The sequence below is a fragment of the Eucyclogobius newberryi genome, unplaced genomic scaffold (assembly GCF_026437365.1).
Source record: "Eucyclogobius newberryi isolate DKJ021-1_F unplaced genomic scaffold, fEucNew1.0.hap1 SCAF_5, whole genome shotgun sequence".
NCBI classification, from domain to species: domain Eukaryota; kingdom Metazoa; phylum Chordata; class Actinopteri; order Gobiiformes; family Gobiidae; genus Eucyclogobius; species Eucyclogobius newberryi.
The window spans coordinates 43,453,734-43,472,394 of NW_027316167.1; the positions used below are offsets into that span (position 1 = coordinate 43,453,734).

Genomic DNA, 18,661 nt, shown 5'->3' on the forward strand with positions numbered 1-18,661 from the left:
CTGGTTGAGGATCATGTAGTTTTGCCACGTTTGTGGGGAGCTGGAGAGGAGAGGCCTTTAACATGATTTTGTATTTCCAGCAACTTTGTTGGAGACATCCAAACGTTAAAAACACATACAGGAAACAGCAGAAGCAGATGTGCTTCTTAAAAAAATACGATGATGGGTAAGAGCTAACTTTCACCCGATGCTAAGATGCTAATAAAAATGCTAGCACATCCACAGCGTTCTCAGCTCGCTCGGCCCCCTCCCCCCTCCGCTTTCACGCATCACGTCAAACACAGGGGCGGGGCTCACAGGGGCGGGGCTTACAGGGGCGGGGCTCACAAGCAGTCAGTCGTGCTTATGATTCAGCAGCGGCCGTAGGTCCAACCGCAAAATCCAAATGTAGAGGCCACCGTTTTAACAAAAAAGGGTATGTTTTGGAATTTAGTTACCTTCTAAATCGAGCGGGATGGTGATGTCAAAAACAGTTTGTAGTACTTTTTTGATCTCAGTCCAATATTTCTGAGCGACAGGACAAAACGCATGATAGTGTTTCCCTGTGAATGATGAGCACTGTGACATGCGCTTATGAAAACACATCATCTGTTTGTCAGTGCCGCCCGGTGGTGGAGTGGGTAAAGCATCAGCACAAATACCAGGCTCCAAGTGCAGCTGACCACAATGTGGTGCGTTCGAATCCCGATCCAATTATTAAATCCTTTCCTTTTATCCTCTATGGTTAGCACTTTAAATAAATAAGGCCAGCTAAAAAGCCAAAAGCTGTCTTTAAAATGCTGACCAAAATTAAAATAGAGGATTTAATACTAAAAATATTGCGGCTCTTTACGATGGTCCAACATTAAGTATCAAAATGAATGGTCACTTGACAGACTCACTGACTTTGGAAAGAGGTGTGAGACAGGGCTGTGCTTGGTCCCCCCTGTTGTTTGCTTTGAACTTGGAACCATAGGCTCAATGTATTAGACAGTGGGAAACAGTTGATGTTGACAGAACATAAAATTGCCTGATACACAGATGATGTTATTCGTTTGTATGTCTCTCTGTCGCCCCCCCTCTGTTCTTTAGAACAGAATCCCTTAAATATTTAGGTGTGGTCCTCCATAAAGAACTATCAACAACAAACTATACTGCTCTTTTCTCCATTATAAAGAAAGACCTGAGGGATTTCTTTGGCAGGGTGCAGTAAGAGGAGGCAGAGACACACAGCAAATGGTCAAGGGCCAGAATGAAGCCACAACACTGGGGTGGCAGCAACCACACATGTGCTACTCCCTTAACCACTGCACCACAGACGAGCACCCTTTGTTTTTTAACACTGGTACTCGAACAATACGTTTTCTGTACCATTTCTATCAATCATTATAATCACAAAGTGTAATCTACTTGCTACAGGAAGAGAATATTATTTTTACCATATATTTATGGAAACACTGCTATAACACTATAGTGCTTCCCCAGGACCCACCAAGAGACACTTTCAATGCTAAATGTGTCGGTATCGGTAACACAGTAGCACCCGCCTGCTGAGAGCTTTAGCATGCTCCACTGTGGCTTTGGTTTGATTCATTCATTGCTGATATGATATTTTGAGAACTCTTCATAAATGTACATAGAACACCATTTTTCTGTTTAGATTCTCTGGCAAATAAAAAGCGAGCCTGAGTGCAGGTCTCTCCGTCCTGTTTGTCTGTGTTATGTGCAGATCAAGCTGCTCAGACGCTCAGTTCCTCTGCAGAGACAGAGGGCTTTGTGCTGCTCCTGAGTCACACAGACACTGCGTCCTCATTAAAGCACAGTAATAATCCTTTGCTCACACAAAGAGTCTTTGTGTTTCAGCTGGGAACTTCAGACTCCTAATGATCTGACCCGGATGAAGTTCAAATCAATGTTGTTGCAACTATGATTTCACAAGCAGCTGCAGTTATTTTGAGATCACGTTTATTTCATTCAGTCAGGAAAAAAGATGAGTTTGCTTTATTTGTTTATTCAGTGTTTTCCCGTCACAACTGCTGTTGTGATTTTGGGTATTAAAAAAATAAATTGAATTCAAATTTAACAGGAAAGACGCGTGTGCAGTCCCTGGACAGGTTGGTCAAAAAAGGGCGTTCATGCCAAAGAAATACAATAAATATATGGTATTCAGTTCAAGTATATTAATACAATCACTCACACAGTGCTCAACAGTTCCATCCACTGGAACAGACTTGAACAGAAGCGCTCACTGCAGGTACAGCATCTTATCCAAAATACTTCTTTTATCACATTTGTTGCCATAATCAAATAAAGCTACAGCCTGCACTCACTGCGCTGACGGACAGGACACAAAGACAGACTGTGAGGGCCCTCTCTCCCTGGGCCCTCTCTCCGGGGGCCCTCTCTCCGGGGGCCCTCTCTCCGGGGGCCCTCTCTCGTGCTCTGCTCATGCTCTGTTGTTGTGCATACCAGGCCTGGCTACATTATCTTTGTGCATTAATTGGCGCTGTAGACAGTAGTCTCATTGTGTACAGTAAAAGTCATGTGCTCTTCTGCAGGATATGTGCGCTTCAGGAAAGACTACCCCGAGCTGTTCGAGAACCTGACCCCTGAGGCGGTCCGCAGCACCATCGAGGCCGGGTATCCTGTGGTACTCCCCAGCAGAGACAAGTACGGCCGCGTGGTCCTGCTCTTCAACATCGACAGCTGGGACCTGGAGGAGATCACCTTTGATGAGGTTCTAAACTCACTCTAATGTCGGGTATCGAGTTCATCCAGTGCTGCACCTCCAGATCTGTCTTTCTGAATGATATGTCCTGTTTTTGTCTTTTCTTTTTGTTTGTTTTTAAAGAAAACTTAGTATATTTTAAATATTAAGTGCAGTGGAGTAACAGTGGGCGTGGCACTGTATTAAACTGTATTACACGGGACGCTGGGACATATGAACATAATCTGTTTTTCACTGTCGAGGAAACTACTGCTGTGATTTTGGGCCTTACAAAATTGAATTGAAATTATTGAAATTGAATTGAATCAATAATAATACACATACGTTGGCTACTTCACAACCTGTTTACAGCAGAATTTTTGAGAGGGCCTTGAGGGCCGATGCAGAGCACCAACTCCTACAAGACAAAAGAATCAGAATCAGAGTCAGAAAAGATTTATTCTCATTGTCAATGAACAACATTCTCAAACACAGGAACTTGTCCTAGTGATTCAGTGCAACATAAAACAATGAACAATGAATAATGAATAAGTCATATTAATAAGCTATCAGATAAAGAAATAAGAATACATAAATGAAAATAAAAATAGGCTTAATATGTAGAAAAATGTGCAGAATGTGCAGTTGTACAGAGGTCTGAGTGTTCCACACTTATAGTTAGGAGCACCTCATGATACTGCCTCTGATGCTTGTTCCCTCTGTGTCGGGGTCAGATCCTGAGGGCCTATTGTGTGATCCTGGAGAAGCTGCTGGAGAACGAGGAGACCCAGATCAATGGCTTTGTGCTCATTGAGAACTTTAAGGGCTTCACCATGCAGCACGCCTCGGGCATCAAACCCGCCGAGCTCAAGAAGATGGTGGACATGCTGCAGGTGAGCCACAGGTTCATGGAGAGGGTGCAGAGTATGGAGAGGGTGCAGAGTATGGAGAGGGTGCAGAGTGTCCTGGGTCATGTGACTCTGAGATCTTAAGCTAAGCAGCTGTTTGGTTCATATTTATTCAGAATCAGAAACGGTTTATTTCCATTTTCAATGAACAAAATTCACAAACAGGAACTTGTCCTGGTGCAACATAAAACAATGAACAATGAATAAACAACCTGTATAAAATAAAAAAGTATGTATGTATACTATGTACACAAATGTACAGTTTAATTTAAGTGAACAGTGAGTGATTGAATAATAGTTTAAGTGACAGTGTTTAAGAAGTGTAATTATGGAGGAGGTTCTGCTCCAGATGGACCGTGGCCTCCTGCCTGAGGGGAGTGGCCTGCTGCCTGAGGGGAGTGGCCTCCTGCCTGAGGGGAGTGGCCTGCTGCCTGAGGGGAGTGGCCTGCTGCCTGAGGGGAGTGGCCTCCTGCCTGAGGGGAGTGGCCTCCTGCCTGAGGGGAGTGGCCTCCTGCCTGAGGGGAGTGGCCTGCTGCCTGAGGGGAGTGGCCTCCTGTCTGAGGGGAGTGGCCTCCTGCTTGAGGGGAGTGGCCGCCTGCCTGAGGGGAGTGGCCTGCTGCCTGAGGGGAGTGGCCTCCTGCCTGAGGGGAGTGGCCTGCTGTCTGAGGGGAGTGGCCTGCTGCCTGAGGGGAGTGGCCTGCTGCCTGAGGGGAGTGGCCTGCTGCCTGAGGGGAGCGGCCTCCTGCCTGAGGGGAGTGGCCTGCTGCCTGAGGGGAGTGGCCTGCTGCCTGAGGGGAGTGGCCTCCTGCCTGAGGGGAGTGGCCTGCTGTCTGAGGGGAGTGGCCTGCTGCCTGAGGGGAGTGGCCTGCTGTCTGAGGGGAGTGGCCTGCTGTCTGAGGGGAGTGGCCTGCTGCTTGAGGGGAGTGGCCTGCTGCCTGAGGGGAGTGGCCTGCTGCCTGAGGGGAGTGGCCTGCTGTCTGAGGGGAGTGGCCTGCTGCCTGAGGGGAGTGGCCTGCTGTCTGAGGGGAGTGGCCTGCTGCCTGAGGTGAGGGGAGTGGCCTGCTGCCTGAGGGGAGTGGCCTGCTGCCTGAGGGGAGTGGCCTGCTGCCTGAGGGGAGTGGCCTGCTGTCTGAGGGGAGTGGCCTGCTGCCTGAGGGGAGTGGCCTGCTGTCTGAGGGGAGTGGCCTGCTGCCTGAGGTGAGAGGAGTGGCCTGCTGCCTGAGGGGAGTGGCCTGCTGCCTGAGGGGAGTGGCCTGCTGCCTGAGGGGAGTGGCCTGCTGCCTGAGGGGAGTGGCCTGCTGCCTGAGGGGAGTGGCCTGCTGTCTGAGGGGAGTGGCCTCCTGCCTGAGGGGAGTGGCCTGCTGTCTGAGGGGAGTGGCCTGCTGCCTGAGGTGAGGGGAGTGGCCTGCTGCCTGAGGGGAGTGGCCTGCTGCCTGAGGGGAGTGGCCTGCTGCCTGAGGTGAGGGGAGTGGCCTGCTGCCTGAGGGGAGTGGCCTGCTGCCTGAGGGGAGTGGCCTGCTGTCTGAGGGGAGTGGCCTGCTGCCTGAGGTGAGGGGAGTGGCCTGCTGCCTGAGGGGAGTGGCCTGCTGTCTGAGGGGAGTGGCCTGCTGTCTGAGGGGAGTGGCCTGCTGCCTGAGGTGAGGGGAGTGGCCTGCTGCCTGAGGGGAGTGGCCTGCTGCCTGAGGGGAGTGGCCTGCTGCCTGAGGGGAGTGGCCTGCTGCCTGAGGGGAGTGGCCTGCTGCCTGAGGGGAGCGGCCTCCAGCCTGAGGGGAGTGGCCTGCTGCCTGAGGGGAGTGGCCTGCTGCCTGAGGGGAGTGGCCTGCTGCCTGAGGGGAGTGCCACTTTTGCTTGTGATGTTGAGACGTGTCCTTCAGATCAGAGTCACCAGAGCCGTGTCCACTGCCTTTGTATCTGGTCAGTTTTCTCCCACAACTCGCTGGGTCCATCTCACTCCTGGATCCTGAGCTTGAGCCGGTGCTTGTGCTGGAGGCGGGGCTGGAGGCGGGGCTGGAGGCGGTGCTGGAGGCGGGGCTGGAGGCGGTGCTGGAGGCGGTGCTGGAGGCGGGGCTGGAGGCGGGGCTGAAGGCGGGGCTGGAGGCGGGGCTGAAGGCGGGGCTGGAGGCGGGGCTGGAGGCGGGGCTGGGGGCGGGGCTGGCACTGCTAGCCTGATAGCTTAGTTGCAGGATTGCTAGCCCATTTCTCTGGACCGTTGGAGAAACAGAACTTTTATAAAATAAGTTGTTATAACCATAATAGTGATTATAACATAGTTTATGATTATGACGTCACTCATATGAATGTGGAGAACTGGACGTGTCCAAAACCAACTGGAAAGAGAAGTATATTTTGTTCTGACGAGGAGTTTGTGCTTCACATGTTCGGAGGGAAAATCATCAATGTTCATGAATATTTAGTGAATATTAGAAAAGTGGGAGGAAGAAAAAAGTTGGGCTCTGAACCCCAGACTCCCCCGTGAAGGGGCAACGCTCATCTGAGCTGTAACACTGCTGAAACGTCTCACTTCACCGACCAATCATGACAAAGAAGCTCTATGTTGTTAATGTTTCTAACTCTAACATCTAATCATCATAAACATGAACAGCCTGAGCTACAAACAGACTTCTCTCCTCTGCACATGCTCAGTTAGGGCTTCTCTCCTCTGCACATGCTCAGTTAGGGCTTCTGTCCGCTCTGGTTCTAAAGCTCATCGTAGAGGGCGGAGCATGAATGGGACGAGTGCCGTAACTTTACTTATGTTTTTTTATATTGTGCCATTATTATTATTAGGCCCGAGCGCCACAAGCTGGCGAGAGGCCTATTAATCTCGTAAGGCCGTGCGAAGCACGGCTGCGAAACACTCACCAACGCACTCCTCCACTCACGCACGCCCCGTGCATACTAATTAGTAGTAGGAAAATGGAACTTTACCGTTGTAAACGGGCGAAGCCCGTGCAAAAGTGCGCACTAAACGAGCACTTTACATTGAGAGACCCCATATAAAGCACTCATTTGCGCTAAGTAGCTCACGAATACGTTCCCCATCTCTTGCATGTTCCGTGCATATAAACATGTAATACAAAAATTGAACATTATTACTGTATAGAGGGCCAAAAACACAAAGTGGGCGGAGCCCACTCAAAATTAACGAAAGTACCCGTCAGTGACCAGGGACCCACACCATGAGGTAGGAAAGCGCGAGCGCTTTCCGAAAATGTATAGTTTATGATATTTGAAAAATGGGAAACATTGTTTTCGCATCGGAATATTCTTCTTTCTTCTTCTTCTTCTTCTTCTTCTTCTTCTTCTTCTTCTTCTTCTTCTTCTTCTTCTTCTTCTTCTTCTTCTTCTTCTTCTTCTTCTTCTTCTTCTTCTTCTCCCCCTATTTTTCACCCAGTGAACATTGTGAAAGTCACAAAAATGTTCACACCTCTAAAAATCGTGCCTCTCTACATTCTGGCTATTTCCCTTTTCTAAAATAAAAAAATTGGCGCGTCAGCGCCCCCAAATGTACCAAAAATGCATTGAGAGATGGGAAATGATCCAAAAAAAATCTGATCGTAGAATCATGAAATTTGGCGCAGAGGTCGATGGTGACAAGAGAAGTAAAAAATATTATTACGGCAACGCCGTCCGCCCAACCAAATGTCGGCCATATTGCTTCAAAAATGGCTAAGCATGACTCAGGAGTTTTTCCAAACGTCGTACTTTTACGAACTCCTCCCAGGGCGTTGGCCCTAAAAAGCTGAAATTTGGTGAAAATGCTACTGAGAAGTGGGACATCAAAAGTTATCCAAATGACATTGACCCTGTCACGGTCTCTGAGCGGCGAAGCCACAAACTGTAGCAAGAATTTCAGAAATCTCCCAAATTTAACATTTCTGCCGTTTGCGCAGATAAAGTCAGAATTGCGTCAAATTAGAATAACTTGTTAAACTCTTTGCCCTAAACCTACTTGAAGTGAAATAAATTAATTTGGTGCCACAGCGCCCCCTACAGATTTTATATGGAGGTTAAATGTTTAGTTTTCCGAAATTTGACACAAAACTCAATTTTGGCCCCATCAAAAAAGTCAATGAGACCCATGTCATAATTGTTACGGCGTTGCCGTAGCGATGACCAAAACCTCCCATGTTATTCCAATGGGGAAATCGCCAGAACATGTTTACACTTTAGACTTTCACAAACTCCTCCCCCTCAGGGCGTCAGCCCTATCAACGTGAAATTTGGTGAGACTCATCTTCAGGACCATCAAAAGTTATCCACATTTTTATTCAAAGAGTCACGGTGTCTGTGCGGCAAAGCCGCACATTTTGCCAAGAATTCAAAATAAAATTGCTTTTTGATGTAAAACAAAGGGGAGAAGATGTGACAGCGTCACAGATTCAGCAGTAGGCGTAATAAAAGGACAATTGGGGCGCGTTAGCGCCCCCTCCTCTTGCGGCGTGGCGGCGGCGGCGCGGCGAGGGCCGATCATTGCCGCTTGCGGCTATATTTTTCCATTATTTTTATTATAATTTGTCTCTCGTCTGGAGCTTCTCTTTTGCTTGACCTGGAGACAGCGCTCCAACGGTGTGAGCCCTGAACAGCGCCCCCTGTTGGGACAGTGTGTTTGTAGAGAGTTTACGGCGTCTGTGTTTCTGTCCAGGACTCGTTCCCCGCGCGGTTCAAAGCGGTTCACGTGACTCACCAGCCCTGGTACTTCACCACCACCTACAACGTGGTCAAGCCCTTCATGAAGAGCAAGCTCCTGGAGAGGGTACGTGTCACATAGCAGCCAGGCAAGAACTATGACCTCAAACACATCCACACCTTCAAAACGTCCTGCTCCTGGAGAGGGTACGTGTCACATAGCAGCCAGGCAAGAACTATGACCTCAAACACATCCACACCTTCAAAACATTTTGCTCCTGGAGAGGGTACGTGTCACACAGCAGCCAGGCAAGAACTATGACCTCAAACACATCCACACCTTCAAAACGTCCTGCCCCTGGAGAGGGTACGTGTCACATAGCAGCCAGGCAAGAACTATGACCTCAAACACATCCACACCTTCAAAACGTCCTGCTCCTGGAGAGGGTACGTGTCACACAGCAGCCAGGCAAGAACTATGACCTCAAACACATCCACACCTTCAAAACGTCCTGCTCCTGGAGAGGGTACGTGTCAAACAGCAGCCAGGCAAGAACTATGACCTCAAACACATCCACACCTTCAAAACGTCCTGCTCCTGGAGAGGGTACGTGTCACACAGCAGCCAGGCAAGAACTAGGACCTCAAACACATCCACACCTTCAAAACATCCTGCTCCTGGAGAGGGTACGTGTCACATAGCAGCCAGGCAAGAACTATGACCTCAAACACATCCACACCTTCAAAACGTCCTGCTCCTGGAGAGGGTACGTGTCACATAGCAGCCAGGCAAGAACTATGACCTCAAACACATCCACACCTTCAAAACATCCTGCTCCTGGAGAGGGTACGTGTCACACAGCAGCCAGGCAAGAACTATGACCTCAAACACATCCACACCTTCAAAACGTCCTGCTCCTGGAGAGGGTACGTGTCACATAGCAGCCAGGCAAGAACTATGACCTCAAACACATCCACACCTTCAAAACGTCCTGCTCCTGGAGAGGGTACGTGTCACACAGCAGCCAGGCAAGAACTATGACCTCAAACACATCCACACCTTCAAAACGTCCTGCTCCTGGAGAGGGTACGTGTCACACAGCAGCCAGGCAAGAACTATGACCTCAAACACATCCACACCTTCAAAACGTCCTGCTCCTGGAGAGGGTACGTGTCACACAGCAGCCAGGCAAGAACTATGACCTCAAACACATCCACACCTTCAAAACGTCCTGCTCCTGGAGAGGGTACGTGTCACACAGCAGCCAGGCAAGAACTATGACCTCAAACACATCCACACCTTCAAAACGTCCTGCTCCTGGAGAGGGTACGTGTCACACAGCAGCCAGGCAAGAACTATGACCTCAAACACATCCACACCTTCAAAACGTTCTGCTCCTGGAGAGGGTACGTGTCACACAGCAGCCAGGCAAGAACTATGACCTCAAACACATCCACACCTTCAAAACGTCCTGCTCCTGGAGAGGGTACGTGTCACATAGCAGCCAGGCAAGAACTATGACCTCAAACACATCCAAACCTTCAAAACATCCTGCTCCTGGAGAGGGTACGTGTCACATAGCAGCCAGGCAAGAACTATGACCTCAAACACATCCACACCTTCAAAACATCCTGCTCCTGGAGAGGGTACGTGTCACACAGCAGCCAGGCAAGAACTATGACCTCAAACACATCCACACCTTCAAAACGTCCTGCTCCTGGAGAGGGTACGTGTCACACAGCAGCCAGGCAAGAACTATGACCTCAAACACATCCAAACCTTCAAAACATCCTGCTCCTGGAGAGGGTACGTGTCACACAGCAGCCAGGCAAGAACTATGACCTCAAACACATCCAAACCTTCAAAACATCCTGCTCCTGGAGAGGGTACGTGTCACACAGCAGCCAGGCAAGAACTATGACCTCAAACACATCCACACCTTCAAAACGTCCTGCTCCTGGAGAGGGTACGTGTCACACAGCAGCCAGGCAAGAACTATGACCTCAGACACATCCACACCTTCAAAACGTCCTGCTCCTGGAGAGGGTACGTGTCACACAGCAGCCAGGCAAGAACTATGACCTCAAACACATCCACACCTTCAAAACGTCCTGCTCCTGGAGAGGGTACGTGTCACACAGCAGCCAGGCAAGAACTATGACCTCAAACACATCCACACCTTCAAAACGTCCTGCTCCTGGAGAGGGTACGTGTCACACAGCAGCCAGGCAAGAACTAGGACCTCAAACACATCCACACCTTCAAAACATCCTGCTCCTGGAGAGGGTACGTGTCAAACAGCAGCCAGGCAAGAACTATGACCTCAAACACATCCACACCTTCAAAACGTCCTGCTCCTGGAGAGGGTACGTGTCACACAGCAGCCAGGCAAGAACTATGACTTCAAACACATCCACACCTTCAAAACGTCCTGCTCCTGGAGAGGGTACGTGTCACACAGCAGCCAGGCAAGAACTATGACCTCAAACACATCCACACCTTCAAAACGTTCTGCTCCTGGAGAGGGTACGTGTCACACAGCAGCCAGGCAAGAACTATGACCTCAAACACATCCACACCTTCAAAACGTCCTGCTCCTGGAGAGGGTACGTGTCACATAGCAGCCAGGCAAGAACTATGACCTCAAACACATCCAAACCTTCAAAACATCCTGCTCCTGGAGAGGGTACGTGTCACACAGCAGCCAGGCAAGAACTATGACCTCAAACACATCCACACCTTCAAAACATCCTGCTCCTGGAGAGGGTACGTGTCAAACAGCAGCCAGGCAAGAACTATGACCTCAAACACATCCACACCTTCAAAACGTCCTGCTCCTGGAGAGGGTACGTGTCACACAGCAGCCAGGCAAGAACTAGGACCTCAAACACATCCACACCTTCAAAACATCCTGCTCCTGGAGAGGGTACGTGTCAAACAGCAGCCAGGCAAGAACTATGACCTCAAACACATCCACACCTTCAAAACGTCCTGCTCCTGGAGAGGGTACGTGTCACACAGCAGCCAGGCAAGAACTATGACCTCAAACACATCCACACCTTCAAAACGTCCTGCTCCTGGAGAGGGTACGTGTCACACAGCAGCCAGGCAAGAACTATGACCTCAGACACATCCACACCTTCAAAACGTCCTGCTCCTGGAGAGGGTACGTGTCACACAGCAGCCAGGCAAGAACTATGACCTCAAACACATCCACACCTTCAAAACGTCCTGCTCCTGGAGAGGGTACGTGTCACACAGCAGCCAGGCAAGAACTATGACCTCAAACACATCCACACCTTCAAAACGTCCTGCTCCTGGAGAGGGTACGTGTCACACAGCAGCCAGGCAAGAACTAGGACCTCAAACACATCCACACCTTCAAAACATCCTGCTCCTGGAGAGGGTATGTGTCAAACAGCAGCCAGGCAAGAACTATGACCTCAAACACATCCACACCTTCAAAACGTCCTGCTCCTGGAGAGGGTACGTGTCACACAGCAGCCAGGCAAGAACTATGACTTCAAACACATCCACACCTTCAAAACGTCCTGCTCCTGGAGAGGGTACGTGTCACACAGCAGCCAGGCAAGAACTATGACCTCAAACACATCCACACCTTCAAAACGTTCTGCTCCTGGAGAGGGTACGTGTCACACAGCAGCCAGGCAAGAACTATGACCTCAAACACATCCACACCTTCAAAACGTCCTGCTCCTGGAGAGGGTACGTGTCACATAGCAGCCAGGCAAGAACTATGACCTCAAACACATCCAAACCTTCAAAACATCCTGCTCCTGGAGAGGGTACGTGTCACACAGCAGCCAGGCAAGAACTATGACCTCAAACACATCCACACCTTCAAAACATCCTGCTCCTGGAGAGGGTACGTGTCAAACAGCAGCCAGGCAAGAACTATGACCTCAAACACATCCACACCTTCAAAACGTCCTGCTCCTGGAGAGGGTACGTGTCACACAGCAGCCAGGCAAGAACTAGGACCTCAAACACATCCACACCTTCAAAACATCCTGCTCCTGGAGAGGGTACGTGTCAAACAGCAGCCAGGCAAGAACTATGACCTCAAACACATCCACACCTTCAAAACGTCCTGCTCCTGGAGAGGGTACGTGTCACACAGCAGCCAGGCAAGAACTATGACTTCAAACACATCCACACCTTCAAAACATCCTGCTCCTGGAGAGGGTACGTGTCACACAGCAGCCAGGCAAGAACTATGACCTCAAACACATCCACACCTTCAAAACGTCCTGCTCCTGGAGAGGGTACGTGTCACACAGCAGCCAGGCAAGAACTATGACCTCAAACACATCCACACCTTCAAAACGTCCTGCTCCTGGAGAGGGTATGTGTCACACAGCAGCCAGGCAAGAACTATGACCTCAAACACATCCACACCTTCAAAACGTTCTGCTCCTGGAGAGGGTACGTGTCACACAGCAGCCAGGCAAGAACTATGACCTCAAACACATCCACACCTTCAAAACATCCTGCTCCTGGAGAGGGTATGTGTCAAACAGCAGCCAGGCAAGAACTATGACCTCAAACACATCCACACCTTCAAAACGTCCTGCTCCTGGAGAGGGTACGTGTCACACAGCAGCCAGGCAAGAACTATGACCTCAAACACATCCTGCTCCTGGTGGTTTCATCCCAATGTGACAAATCACTTCATAATGAATCACATGTTTCTGTTTGTCTGTTTCCAGCAGAAAGGTTCAGACTTTGTGTAACGTGTGCGTCCTAAAGGTCAAAGACAGCATACTGCACGGACACGGACAGGGACACGGACAGGGACACGGGCACGGACGGGGACACGGACAGGGACACGGGCACGGACGGGGACACGGACAGGGACACGGACAGGGACATGGACAGGGACACAGATAGGGACAGGGGCAGGGAAACCGAACAGGGACATGGACATGGAGAGGGACACGGACAGGGGCAGGGACACGGATAGGGACAGGGACATGGACAGGGACATGGGCAGGGACAGGGACAGGGACATGGAAAGGAACATGGACAGGGACATGGAAAGGAACATGGACAGGGACAGGGACATGGACAGGGACATGGACAGGGACATGGAAAGGAACATGGACAGGGACAGGGACATGGACAGGGACAGGGACAGGGAAAGGAACATGGACAGGGACATGGACAGGGACATGGACAGGGACATGGAAAGGAACATGGACAGGGACATGGACAGGGACAGGGACATGGAGAGGAACATGGACAGGGACAGGGACATGGAGAGGAACATGGACAGGGACAGGGACATGGACAGGGACAGGGACATGGACAGGGACATGGAAAGGAACATGGACAGGGACATAGACAGGGACAGGGATATGGACAGGGACAGGGACAGGGACATGGAAAGGAACATGGACAGGGACATGGACAGGGACATGGACAGGAACATGGACAGGGACATGGACAGGGACAGGGACATGGAAAGGAACATGGGCAGGGACAGGGACATGGACAGGGACAGGGACATGGAAAGGAACATGGACAGGGACAGGGACATGGACAGGGACATGGAAAGGAACATGGACAGGGACAGGGACATGGACAGGGACATGGAAAGGAACAGGGACATGGAAAGGAACATGGACAGGGACAGGGACATGGACAGGGACATGGACAGGGACATAGAAAGGAACATGGACAGGGACATGGAAAGGAACATGGACAGGGACAGGGACAGGGACATGGACAGGGACATGGACATGGACATGGACGGGGACATGGACAGGGACAGGGACAGGGACAGGGACATGGAAAGGAACATGGACAGGGACATGGACAGGGACAGGGACATGGACGGGGACATGGACGGGGACATGGACAGGGACAGGGACAGGGACATGGACGGGGACATGGACATGGACATGGACGGGGACATGGACAGGGACAGGGACATGGACGGGGACATGGACATGGACGGGGACATGGACATGGACGGGGACAGGGACAGGGACATGGACGGGGACATGGACATGGACATGGACGGGGACATGGACAGGGACATGGACATGGACGGGGACATGGACAGGGACATGGACATGGACGGGGACATGGACAGGAACATGGACATGGACGGGGACATGGACAGGGACATGGACATGGACGGGGACATGGACAGGGACATGGACATGGACGGGGACATGGACAGGAACATGGACATGGACGGGGACATGGACAGGGACATGGACATGGACGGGGACATGGACAGGAACATGGACATGGACGGGGACATGGACAGGAACATGGACGGGGACATGGACATGGACATGGACGGGGACATGGACGGGGACATGGACATGGACGGGGACAGGGACAGGGACATGGACGGGGACATGGACATGGACATGGACGGGGACAGGAACATGGACATGGACGGGGACATGGACAGGAACATGGACATGGACGGGGACATGGACAGGAACATGGACAGGGAACACAGCTGAATACAGTGAACAATACAAAACCAAAAGTGCAAACTGAGGACACCTGAGCTGGTTTTCTTTATCTCTGTGATTTTATTTCTTGCAAAAATTAATCCACTTTAAAAAGTAGAATTCAAACTAGTCACAGATAAAATGATCTCATTTCACTTTAAAAAACAACTAAATGTTCCACTTCAAATGAGACAAACAGTCGGGATGTTATTGCTCTGTCAAGAATATTTCACAGTGTGGCATTAAACCTATATTATTGTTTACTTCAAACCGGGCAACGTTTTAGAGGAAGAAAGAAGTTATACAGTGTATTCAGTTACATATAAGTTACAAGTACATGTAAGTTACAAGTACAGGTAAGTTACACGTACATGTAAGTTACAAGTAAGACATCGTCTAACATCGTTCTGACATCGTTCTGACATCGTTCTGACATCGTTCTAACATCGTCTAACATCGTCTAACATCGTTCTGACATCGTTCTGACATCGTTCTGACATCGTTCTAACATCGTCTAACATCGTCTAACATCGTTCTGACATCGTTCTGACATCGTTCTGACATCGTTCTAACATCGTCCTGACATCGTTCTGACATCGTTCTGACATCGTTCTAACATCGTTCTGACATCGTTCTGACATCGTCTAACATCGTTCTAACATCGTTCTGACATCGTCTAACATCGTCTAACATCGTTCTGACATCGTTCTAACATCGTTCTGACATCGTTCTGACATCGTTCTAACATCGTCCTGACATCGTTCTGACATCGTTCTGACATCGTTCTGACATCGTTCTGACATCGTTCTAACATCGTTCTGACATCGTTCTGACATCGTTCTAACATCGTCCTGACATCGTTCTGACATCGTTCTGACATCGTTCTAACATCGTTCTGACATCGTTCTGACATCGTTCTAACATCGTTCTGACATCGTTCTGACATCGTTCTAACATCGTCCTGACATCGTTCTGACATCGTTCTGACATCGTTCTGACATCGTTCTGACATCGTTCTGACATCGTTCTAACATCGTTCTGACATCGTTCTGACATCGTTCTAACATCGTCCTGACATCGTTCTGACATCGTTCTGACATCGTTCTAACATCGTTCTGACTTCGTTCTGACATCGTTCTGACATCGTTCTGACATCGTTCTGACATCGTTCTGACATCGTCCTGACATCGTTCTGACATCGTTCTGACATCGTTCTGACATCGTTCTGACATCGTTCTGACATCGTTCTGACATCGTTCTGACATCGTTCTGACATCGTTCTAACATCGTTCTGACATCGTTCTGACATCGTTCTGACATCGTCCTGACATCGTTCTGACATCGTTCTGACTTCGTTCTAACATCGTTCTGACATCGTTCTGACATCGTTCTGACATCGTCTAACATCGTTCTGACATCGTCCTGACATCGTTCTGACATCGTCTAACATCGTCCTGACATCGTTCTGACATCGTTCTGACATCGTTCTAACATCGTTCTGACATCGTTCTAACATCGTTCTGACATCGTTCTGACATCGTCTAACATCGTTCTGACATCGTTCTAACATCGTTCTGACATCGTTCTGACATCGTTCTGACATCGTTCTGACATCGTTCTAACATCGTTCTGACATCGTCTAACATCGTTCTGACATCGTTCTAACATCGTTCTGACATCGTTCTGACATCGTTCTGACATCGTTCTGACATCGTTCTAACATCGTTCTGACATCGTTCTAACATCGTTCTGACATCGTTCTGACATCGTTCTGACATCGTCTAACATCGTTCTGACATCGTTCTGACATCGTTCTGACATCGTTCTGACATCGTTCCGACATCGTTCCGACATCGTTCTGACATCGTCTAACATCGTTCCGACATCGTTCCGACATCGTTCCGACATCGTTCCGACATCGTTCCGACATCGTTCTGACATCGTCTAACATCGTTCTAACATCGTTCTGACATCGTTCTGACATCGTTCTGACATCGTTCTAACATCGTTCTGACATCGTTCTGACATCGTTCTGACATCGTTCTAACATCGTTCTGATATCGTTCTGACATCGTCTAACATCGTTCTGACATCGTTCTGACATCGTTCTGACATCGTTCTAACATCGTTCTAACATCGTTCTGACTTCGTTCTAACATCGTTCTGACATCGTCTAACATCGTTCTGACATCGTTCTGACATCGTTCTGACATCGTTCTAACATCGTTCTGACATCGTTCTGACATCGTTCTGACATCGTTCTAACATCGTTCTGATATCGTTCTGACATCGTCTAACATCGTTCTGACATCGTTCTGACATCGTTCTGACATCGTTCTAACATCGTTCTAACATCGTTCTGACATCTTCTAACATCGTTCTGACATCGTTCTGACATCGTTCTGACATCGTTCTGACATCGTTCTGACATCGTTCTGACATCGTTCTGACATCGTCTAACATCGTTCTGACATCGTTCTGACATCGTTCCGACATCGTTCCGACATCGTTCCGACATCGTTCCGACATCGTTCTGACATCGTTCTGACATCGTTCTGACATCGTTCTAACATCGTTCTGACATCGTTCTGACATCGTTCTAACATCGTTCCGACATCGTTCTGACATCGTTCTGACATCGTTCTGACATCGTCCTGACATCGTTCTGACATCGTTCTGACATCGTTCTGACTTCGTTCTAACATCGTTCTGACATCGTTCTGACATCGTTCTGACATCGTCTAACATCGTTCTGACATCGTCCTGACATCGTTCTGACATCGTCTAACATCGTCCTGACATCGTTCTGACATCAGTCTGACTTCGTTCTAACATCGTTCTGACATCGTTCTAACATCGTTCTGACATCGTTCTGACATCGTCTAACATCGTTCTGACATCGTTCTAACATCGTTCTGACATCGTTCTGACATCGTTCTGACATCGTTCTGACATTGTTCCGACATCGTTCCGACATCGTTCCGACATCGTTCCGACATCGTTCCGACATCGTTCTGACATCGTCTAACATCGTTCCGACATCGTTCCGACATCGTTCTGACATCGTCTAACATCGTTCCGACATCGTTCCGACATCGTTCCGACATCGTTCCGACATCGTTCTGACATCGTCTAACATCGTTCTAACATCGTTCTGACATCGTTCTAACATCGTTCTGACATCGTTCTGACATCGTTCTGACATCGTTCTAACATCGTTCTGATATCGTTCTGACATCGTCTAACATCGTTCTGACATCGTTCTGACATCGTTCTGACATCGTTCTAACATCGTTCTGACATCGTTCTGACATCGTTCTGACATCGTTCTGACATCGTTCTGACATCGTCCTGACATCGTTCTGACATCGTTCTGACATCGTTCTGACATCGTTCTGACATCGTTCTGACATCGTTCTGACATCGTTCTGACATCGTTCTGACATCGTTCTAACATCGTTCTGACATCGTTCTGACATCGTTCTGACATCGTCCTGACATCGTTCTGACATCGTTCTGACTTCGTTCTAACATCGTTCTGACATCGTTCTGACATCGTTCTGACATCGTCTAACATCGTTCTGACATCGTCCTGACATCGTTCTGACATCGTCTAACATCGTCCTGACATCGTTCTGACATCGTTCTGACATCGTTCTAACATCGTTCTGACATCGTTCTAACATCGTTCTGACATCGTTCTGACATCGTCTAACATCGTTCTGACATCGTTCTGACTTCGTTCTAACATCGTTCTGACATCGTTCTAACATCGTTCTGACATCGTTCTGACATCGTCTAACATCGTTCTGACATCGTTCTAACATCGTTCTGACATCGTTCTGACATCGTTCTGACATCGTTCTGACATCGTTCTAACATCGTTCTGACATCGTTCTAACATCGTTCTGACATCGTTCTGACATCGTTCTGACATCGTCTA

At 49.3% G+C, this 18,661-nt stretch overlaps 1 protein-coding gene across 1 annotated transcript in view; it reads left to right on the plus strand.

Moving 5' to 3' along the window:
* LOC140381018 (retinaldehyde-binding protein 1-like) overlaps positions 1-18,661 on the plus strand; it is a 117,963-nt gene that overhangs the window by 95,188 nt on the left and 4,114 nt on the right. Inside the window, exons 5-7 of the mRNA XM_072465026.1 lie at positions 2,538-2,716; positions 3,421-3,579; positions 8,240-8,350. Coding sequence (XP_072321127.1) covers positions 2,538-2,716; positions 3,421-3,579; positions 8,240-8,350 — 449 coding nt within the window. The remainder of the gene's footprint in view (positions 1-2,537; positions 2,717-3,420; positions 3,580-8,239; positions 8,351-18,661) is intronic.